Source organism: Lactuca serriola, chromosome 1 (assembly GCF_051521515.1).
Source record: "Lactuca serriola cultivar US96UC23 chromosome 1, Lser_US96UC23_V15, whole genome shotgun sequence".
Lineage (NCBI taxonomy): Eukaryota > Viridiplantae > Streptophyta > Magnoliopsida > Asterales > Asteraceae > Lactuca > Lactuca serriola.
Window position 1 is genome coordinate 198,138,080 of NC_136408.1, and position 10,228 is coordinate 198,148,307.

General features: G+C 40.4%; 1 protein-coding gene across 1 annotated transcript; it reads left to right on the plus strand.

Annotated features, from left to right (window-relative positions):
* The first annotated feature begins 5,846 nt into the window (after positions 1-5,846).
* Positions 5,847-9,697, plus strand: LOC145065188 (uncharacterized). Its single transcript, XM_079012390.1, has 5 exons — positions 5,847-6,425; positions 6,513-6,603; positions 6,724-7,991; positions 8,780-9,155; positions 9,528-9,697. Exons 1-5 carry the CDS (start codon positions 5,847-5,849, stop codon positions 9,695-9,697), a joined length of 2,484 nt encoding a protein of 827 aa, XP_078868516.1.
* Positions 9,698-10,228: the final 531 nt, after the last annotated feature.

Here is a 10,228-nt window from a genome sequence, read left to right on the forward strand (position 1 = left end):
ACAATCTTACCACACCTATAAGTGCCACTAAACCAAACTCCACTCTACACTAACCATGTAGAGCAACTTCTATTCTCGAGCTTCCATATACTCCGGATCCGATCACATTACTAACTAGGCCCACGCACGGCCTCCAGCCAACTCCATCATCATGATCAATGCTTGGGGCCAGACCATATCGATTACTATTTCATGGCGACATATTTACTCATTCTCCTCATATTGATCCACTAACAAATACAGATTCTTCAGCATGACTGGACCGCCTTTCCAGACCTTCAGCCTATCTAGACCACTCTTAGAACCTTCGGTATGTCTTGACCGCCCTCCTGGGCCTTCATCCTGTCTAGACCATTCCTCGAGTCTTCGGCCTGACTGGTACGCCTCCCGACCTTCAGTCTATCCAGACTGCTCAAAACCGATGTACGTCGCCCTGAACCATTCTTCCCAGGAATCTCTCCCATGCAGTCTGTTCTAGCCCTCTAGGGGTTCCGAACTCCCATTCCGTTCCCGGAATCCTTTTCGTGGCCTAAACCCAGGCCTCACATCGACCAACTACCTTCCCTGAAACCGTGGTCTGTTCCCTGCCCCACTTGTCTATCACTTGCTCCAATCATGCCACACTCTCGGCTAACAATACTAATAAATCCAAACAGCTAACCAACCCTGGATGCTTTCTGTTTCACCGTAGAATTTTCCAATTCTCCCCACTTAGTGTACCCACTACTAACTTCCGCTGACAAACCGGCATAACTTGATAAAGTTTCCCCCTCTACTCTAGGAACAAATCCCTCCAGAGTGAGCAACCTCCACAGGTCACTCTCCCGACATCGTACATCCCGAACTCCAAGGAAATTCGAATCTCAACTGAACACTTCTCGCAACGCGGTTGCTATTCCAAACAACGAGATCATATACCTTATCTTCCGATCACCCATCCTCTTGGATGCTAACCAACTGCAATCCATAACTACTAAGATCCTCAATCATACCATGAATCATGCTAAAAATGCTAACAGACTTACAATACCACATAATCAACAAGATAACAAGACATCAAAATGGAAACATACCCACAACTGCATCCGTCTCTGCCCTAACCTCCTCTGCTGTAAGCTAGAAAGCGCGTCCCTGAGCTCTCAGAGGCTCGGCTCCACCCTGACCTCCACCCATAATCCTCAAAGTGACCGGTGCTGGAGCCTGCACCGGTCTAGCGACAAGCTGTGGACAGTTGACCCTCAAGTGTCCAACCTGATGACAGTGATAACAAATCTTCATATCCTGAGCCGGGACCGACTGACGGCAATCCCTCGCATAGTGCCCCTCTTTCCCACACTTGTGACATGCACCACTAGACCTACAAACTCCAGCATGAACCTTCCCACACTTCTCACAAGTGCGGCTACTCTGACCTCCAACCCTAGAGTCAACGGCCTTGGACCGTTTCGGCATCGGCTGCGACTGCACCGGGGCCTGCCTATGCTCTCGTAACTGCAAATCCATCTCTAACTCCCGCTGTATGGCGGCCTCCTGCAGCTCCAACAAGGTATTACACCTCTGCATGGACACAAACTGCCTGATGTCCCTCTTGAGCATACTCAGATATCAGGACATCTGAGCCTGCTCCGAAGCAAACTTCGGGCAAAACATCGCCCTCTCAGTGAACATTTTGGTGATCTCCGTCACCGACTCTGAATCCTGCTTCAGCTCCAGGAACTCCTGAGCCAACCTCTCTCTCAACTCGTGGAACATAATGAGTTCTGAACATCTCCCGAAACTGATCCCAAGTATCCGCAGCCCGCTGCGCATCAGAATAAGATCCCGTAGTCAACCTCCACCAACCCGAGCCTCAAAAGGTTCAGAGCACACCTCACCCTCTGATCTGCAGGACATGAACATGTGAAGAAACAACCCTCCATGTCTTACAACAATCTCATAGCAATGATCGAATCCTGAACTCCATCGAAAGTAGGGGGCTTCGTATTATCGAAGTCCCGATACTGAAAGCCTCGACCGGTTCTTCCCCCTACCGTTGTTACAGCCGTTGTAGCTGCCGCGGCAGCCGCCTCCACAAGAGCTGCATAGCGCTCATCAAAGTACTCAACCATGGCGGTCTTGATCAACCCAGACATCTCCGACAACTCAGACCAGAACATAGAAGCAACCTCATCATGCAGGATCTCACAAATCCTGACATCCAACTCATCCGTACTCATCTGACCAATTACCTCGGGTAGTACTGGTCCATCCTGACCACCCTCTCCTGATCTCGATCCCAATTCGGATCCTGCCCCAAGACGTCTCGTAATCACCATACTGAAAATACGCCACAAGAATATTAGGCATTCCTCATAATAATCCCGAGAACTAGCTCCCACAAAACCCTAGGGGTTGTGACTTCCTTGATACACGTATGTGTCCTGTGCTTTTAGTAGTACGGGCCCATACTACGTTCCACACCTACCCATATTTGTATCAATTCTAACCACTGTTGGATTAGGTATCTAAGCCCATAACTATAATTGGTATGTACTTGAATTGATAGCAGCACAGTCCTTTTGGGTTGCCCTCAAACCTAGCAACCAGACAAGGAAATTATGAAAGGAGAGATATTGATTTATTATAAGATTAATAAATTAATATAAATGATTGATTAATATGTTAAAAGATTAATATATTAATTAGAAATCATTATGTTTGATTAATAGTTAGCCAGAAATTAATCAGAATTAATTTTGGGGTTAAAAGTATTAATTATCAAGTGCAAGGACTAGTTTGCAATTATCTAATAGTTGAGTGGAAGGCTCCAGAACCTCCTTGGAAGGGGGTGGACGAAATCTATACGGGAAACCCTAATGATTTCGTCCATGAGGGCTTGGATAAGGCCCTTGGGTTTGCTTAGGCCCTAAGCAAGGAGCATTAAGGTTTTTCCCTAAACCCTAGATCCCTTAGCTATATAAGGAGCCTCATGGCTCACATTTTAGGCACTCCTTCTTTGAAGAAACCCTAGGGCTGAAATTGCATGCCCTACTCTCTCTCTTCTTCTAGTTTCCTTCTTGCTAGTTCTTAGGTGTGATTCCATTAGAGGCATTACATTTGTGGTGCTAAGCTTCCAAAGAGATCAAGATCAAGTTCAAGAGGATTTTCAATTGTTTGCTATAACAATTGAAAGGTATGTAATTCCTAAATCCTAGTTTGTTATTTTCGAAAATAGCCTCTCTCCTCTAGGGTTCTTGTTTTGTAATTCAAAGTTATATGTTCAATAGTTAAAACATAGATCCAAAGTAGGTTGCATGTGAACTTAGGAATTGTTTTTCTAGTTTATTTGTTTTACATAAAACCCGTCAGTGGTATCAGAGCCATTGTTGTTTTAAATTGAATTGCTATAATAGTTGAATTGCAAATTAGGGTTTATAGTTATTAAATCCTAAAAGGCCAAATTTTCGATTTCTAGGGTTTTTGGTTCAAAGGGTTTTCGAAAAACCCTAGCCTCCATGAACCCTAATCGAAATTAGGGTTAGGGTTTTGGAAAACCTTGCCTCCTCACTTAAAATTTCGAAATATGCTAGCCCCTATTAGGGTTTCTTTGTTTTGGATAATGGTTGCCTTATTGGATAATTGAGAAATATAAGGAAATTATCCTATCCCCATATTTTCGAAATCTAGAAGGGATATGGATTAGGATTAAATTAATTGTTTAATTTAATTAGATAATCCTTACAAGATTTAATTAATTAATTAAAAGTTAATTAATAGATAAATATTAAATCTAGTTATTTGGTTTATTTTAAATTTAAAATTAATGTCTTAATTTTCGAAATTTATATATAAACCTTAAAGTTTTAAAAAGTTTAAAACACACCTTATATATTATAAGTAAAAGTTAAATATTATATATGTATAAAAATATGGTCAATCAAATCGCTAGTATGCCTCATTCACGAGGCTAGTCTATAAGGGGGATATACGGAAACTGCCTATAAAATGGTAGTTGAATGGGTGTCCACTCTCACCCACCGCTTTCTTGATTAATGGAGGGTCGTTAGCAGAACGGATTTGATATGACAGCTACATCTCATTAAAAGTATAATGTTATTAAATAAAGTACTAGAACATTATTTTACAAAATCCCAAATCTAGTTAGTTTAGGAAAAATGTGAAAAGTATGCTAATCCATGAAATTGCACATTATGATTTATTGCTCGTTAGTGGAGCGTGTGTGGTTAACTGGCACACTAAAAGGCACTAATAAAGAGTAGTAATGGGTATCTCATAATTTTCATTTTGATGGAGCGTGTGTGGTTTACCGGCACATCAATAGTTAATGATAAAGACAATGAGGTTACCAAGCACATTTGCATGGTTATTCACATCTTGTTTGTCATCCTCGACATCACAGTCACAAATAGAAGAGCATAATCCGAGATTAAAACATGTCATTGAATAGTTTCAATATATCTCAAAAGATCTAGGAGTTTCCAATACATTTAAAACTTAACCTTCTTTTTCGTTTTTCATGGTGGAAATTGGTAAATCGTCATTTACCTACCTTCAAATATTCTGCAAATTGGATTACGACATCCCTCTTCCAATTTGTGGAATGTTGTGTTGGATCCTAGTGAAGATGATGTTCCACGATATGATCGATGAACAAGAGATCATGCTTCACTTCCTCCACCTCCTCCAATTGTTCTCCCTAACCCACAAGTTCGAAGGCTTGAAAAGTTCAAGCTCACTCAAGCCCTTTTGGCAAGTAAACATGAAGATGGGAAACCTATGTGTACACACGTCTTAGAGATGAAGTCACACATTAATAGGTTAAGCATGATTGGTGTCGAGATTTCAAGTGAGTTGGCTATTGACTGGGTTCTTCAGTCACTTCCTGAATCATATAGTGAGTTCATTAGAGAGTACTATATGATGGATCATTACGTGACCCTCATTGATCTCACCTATTTGCATATAGTTGCTGAATCAACAATGATTTGGCGTGCTGGTCAAGCAAATTTGTCTGGTGAATCAAACTCCCAGACTTCAATAGACATTGAAAATGATGACATCGGAGATCCAGAAAAGGTAAACTCTGACATAGTTCCTTGTGTCTGAAGGGCCATGTAAATGGTTTGGGCTAGGCTTAGCATGTGATGTGTTTTGTTTTATGTCTGTAATTTCACTTTATGTTTATTTGAACTTTGTTTTGTTTACTACCGTAAACACGTTTACGGCTGCAAACACAGTTTGCGGTCCAGATGGGTATATATTGTGTAGGAGCTGGTCTATTGGGGGTTGGTTGCTCTAGAATCTTACGGTCATTTTTGAGTTGTACCTGACGATTTCTTGTGTTTAATCGTGTCCAAGCTCAATTCATTCATCTTTACTGTGTTACTCTTGATCCATGTATGTTTGATTATCAGTTTTAGATCTAGAATCGGACCTAACAATTGGTATCAGAGCAGTAAACTGGTATCAAACTCATCCGATCGAGATTTTGTGTGTTCAAGCTGTTGTTTTCATCGATTGATTGTTGGATTTTGCGTTCTGAGCTTTGAAGAAACATTTCGTCTGAAAATTATGAGTTTTAAAGACTGATTGAGAGTTTGCTGCCAACCGTAAACTCTGTTTACTGTTCATTTAGAAACCGTAATCACTAAAAACTCCTACACCGTAAACCCAAGAACCGTAAACCCAAGAACCTGTAAACCCAAGAACCGTAAACCCAAGAACCGTAAACCCAAGAACTGTAAACCCAAGAACCGTAATCCCATACCGTAAACTCTGTTTACGGTCGCAATCATTTCAACTACCCTCAACCGTAAACTAATTTGAAACTGTTAAATCACTTTCAAATGGATTCTCAAACTCATTTTCAGGAACTTGATGCTGTTATGGGCACTACTACACGCATTCCGAGATTGATGTATGCTGAAGGTTTTCCCGAGTGGAAATACAGAATCGAGAAGTACATCAAAACGAAAGATTTCAAGATCCGGAGAAGCATACTTAGAGGTCCTGTCAGAGTGACTATGACTGTCGGAGGTCAATTGATTGACAAAGCTATTGAGGACTATACTGATGAAGAATTTAAACTGGTTGAAGAACAGGAAAGAGCATTAGCCACCTTAACCATGGCATTATCTCCTGATATTGCTCAAGGTTTTCGTGAGTACACTTCTGCTAAATCTCTATGGGAAGCTCTTATTGAGGTCTACGAGGGCAATGAAGATATGAAAGAAAGTAGGCAGGACATGATAAGACAGAAGTTTAACATGTTTAACTACATTCCAGGAGAAACCCTCGAGGCTCAACTGCAAAGATTCACCGCTCTCACAACTGACATGAACATTTCAGGGATCTGTTTGTCTAAGTCAGAAATCAACAAGAAACTTCTGAATGCACTTCCTCGTTCATGGGATATGAATGTTGCTGTAATTAAGAAAACCAAGGACTTGGTTCGTCTCACTCTTGCAGAGGTTATGGCTATCATCAAAGCTTGTGACATTGATGACAAACAGAGAGAAATCAACCATATGAATTCATATTCTACTGCAAATCTTGGTGTTTCATCCAACAATACAACACTATCATCCTTCATGACTTCCTCAGGTCAAGCTTTCATAGCTCAACAACCTTAGACTCAAACCCTCAATGCTGCAACATCCATCCCTCAACATCAACCTTCAAGTGTGCCATCTCAACAAACTGTTCCTGCTTCCAATGTGTCAGCCAAAGTCTCCTCTTCAAACACCAAAGAATCTGATGAAAATCTTGCTCTAGCCATTGGGCTAGTTAATTGCTACAATGCCTTTGTAGCTGGAGATTTTCCACCTCAGCTATCCTTTGCTGACTTGAACCAAATACATCCCGAAGATGTAGAGGAAATGGACGTTACTTGGCAGATTGCCATGGCTGTTTTCAGAGCCAAACAATTCGCCAAGAAAACAGGGAAAAACAACTGGGCTATGAATGCTAACAAAAAGGTGGGATTCAACAAAAGTATGCTGAGATGTTTTAATTGTCACGAGCCAGGTCACTTTGCTCGTGACTGCCCGAAGCCAGATCGCAGAGTAAACAACAACCGACAGATGGTCGCAGTGGGAAACAATCGTATAGGAGCTACAACCAATGGAGAAACAACTATGGTTGTTCAATCATTCGATTGGGAGGATCAAATTCAAGCTTTAAACATCACATGGTCAGAAAATGCTCATTTTGCTCAAATTGATGATGCTGCTTCAAAGAACAATGATACTGATCCCGAGGCAGAAATGATGGAGATGCAGTTTGCCCTAATGGTTTCCACCTCCTCTGAGCCCAAGAAAAGTGAGGTAAATCTACCGTCTTGTTCTTTTGCTTGCAAAGAATATGTTACACTTCTTCGAAATGAAATTCAAACCTTACGTAGGCGAGTAGAGGACCTTAAATATGATGGTTGTCAACTTAGGAAGGGACAGAAACCACTTAAGGCCCAACTAGAAGCCAAAATAAAAGATTTTAGAAAAATTCAATCAGAATTCAGTAAAAAGTATGAAATTTATGATTATACTAAGACACAACTTGATGCTGTGACCAAAGAACTTGATGAGTTAAAAACTAAAAGTGGAAAAACAGATGTGAGTTTCAAAAATTATTATGCTTCTAGTAAAACAGTTGAGTCTTTGTATGAAACCCAATTGAAACTTAAAGAAAATCCAAACAATGGTTTAGGGTATGATTGTGTTCCTCCTCCTTTTAATCATAACTACACATCAATCCCTTTGACACAGAACGAAACTGACAAGGAGCCACATCTTCGATATGGCAAACCTGCTGGTTTTGTTTCAAGAGGTTTTATTAACATTGAAAGTACTAATGTTTCTACTTCCTCTACAGATACACCCTTAGATCAGGCCAAGTGTGAAGCTGGAGAATCTGTTTCTATTTTTAATTCTGATTTTTCTGTTGTGAACAAATTTGAGTGTGTTTCTGATGATAAGACTGAAAAAGCTCCTTGTGTAAGCTCATCATTGGATAATGTTGAATTTAATTTTTTCGATATGTTTGATGAATTGGTTGGTAATTCTGATGCTTGTGATTCTCATGATGAATCATCAACTTCACAAGTTAAATCAAATGAGGCACCCTCACTTGTTTCTCAATCTAATTCTCATGCATGTTCTTCTAAGAAGAGTAAGAGTGTTTGTAAAGAAAATAAATCTGAAAAATGCAATTCAAATTCAAATAATAAACATATTCGTTTTAATTGTGGAGTTGGTGGTCACATAGCTAGAAACTGTCAAAATAGGATCTTTGTAAGCTATCTGTCACCGAGAGGGGAGAATGAGTCTCGAGGAAGGTCTTTAATTAGAAAATCCTCAAGAACTCGTTCTTAAAGTAAGGATCAGAAAGATAGTAAGAACAGAAAAGGGGCTGTTTTTCAAACAAATAAAAAGGATTTTACTAACAAAACTCAAAACAGGTTGTCAAAACCGAACAAGGCTCAGCCAAGATCGGTTTCGTCAAAAAGCAATTCTAGATCTTCTACTAATTTTGGTAGAAAATCCAGAAGGTCTATGCAAACTCCTGTGAAGTCTATTTCAAAATCGTCAGAGACTGTTGTAAAACCTAAACTTCAATGGAAGCCCAAATCACTCTCTAGTTAATCGTTACCTCCCTCTGAAGTGATTAGAAATGAAGATCCTAATTTGCAAATTTTAAAGTCTAAATCAGAAAAGATGAAAAGGAAACCCAGGACAGTGATGACCTGGGTTCCTAAGTCTAAATGATTCCGCTCATTTTGCAGGGACAGTTGCGGAGGAATATCGTCCGTCCTTGGTACGTCGATAGTGGTTGTTCCCGGCATATGACTGGAGACATCTCCCAGCTGAGCGAAATTCAATCTTTTAATGGGGGTTATGTTTCCTTTGCGGGCAGAGACGGTGGAAAGATCACACAGCGCGGAACTGTTACAAATGGAGTATTGAGCTTTGAAAATGTCAACTTTGCACCCGAGTTAAAGCATAGTTTGTTGAGCGTTTCTCAGATATGTGACAAAGGCTACTCAACGCATTTTACTGATAAAGAGTGTATGATTCTCAAGCCTAGCATCGTCATCCCAGAAGAATGGATTCTAGTCAAATCAAAACGGGATGGGAACGCCTACATCATTGATATGAACAGTAACCTACATGAACAAGTCACTTGTTTATTCTCAAAGGTTTCCGAACACAATGCAATGCTATGGCATCGAAGACTTGGTCATGCTAATGCGAAAAACCTGAATCATCTTGTGAAAAATGAGATGGTCTGAGGCCTTCCTGTCAGAGACTTTATCACGTTTGAAAAGTGTGTTTCCTGTGCTCTAGGAAAACATCATCGGAAACCACACTTGCCCAAGCAAATCAGCTCAATCAATCAAGTGCTTCAATTATTGCATATGGACTTATTTGGTTCGGTCAATGTCCTGAGCATCAACAGAAGTTCGTATTGTCTTGTTGTGATTGATGATTTTTCTAGATTAACATGGGTCTTCTTCTTATCCAATAAAACAGGGATTGCTGATCTGATAAAGAAGTTTGTGGTGATGATTGAGAAGCAGACTAACAATCAAGTGAAGGCGATTCGCACTGATAATGGAACTGAATTCAAGAATTCGGTTCTTGATCATTTTTGCGCAAAAAAGGGGATAGTGCATCAATATAGTTCTGCTCACACGCCTTAACAAAACGGTGTTGCTGAATGAAGGAACAGAACATTGAAAGATGCTGCAAGGACAATGCTTTGTGACTCCAAGCTACCTGTCTTCTTTTGGGCCGAGGCGATTAACACTACTTGCTATGTGCAGAATCGTGTTCTAATCAACAAAGCACAGATGAAGACACCATACGAGATTCTTTATGGACACAATCCTTCCGTAATCCATTTCCGTGTATTTGGCTGTCCTTGCACCCTTCTTCACTTAGATTCCAACCCTAAATTTAATGCCAAAGCTGATGACTGTTACTTTGTGGGGTATGCCGCACGCACTGCATATAGGGTCTACAACAAAAGGACTAAGAAGATTACTGAATCTTATGACATGCGCTGGCTGGAGGAGAATGAAACTGATGCTAGAGTGGCTCCCGACTGGTTATTTGATTACACATCCTTATTCAGATCGCTAAACGTGTCTTTGAATAACTCAAGTGGATCTTCCTCCGGTTTGAAGAATGTTCCTGTGATTGAAGACGAAGATGAAGAGGTTGTTTACAGA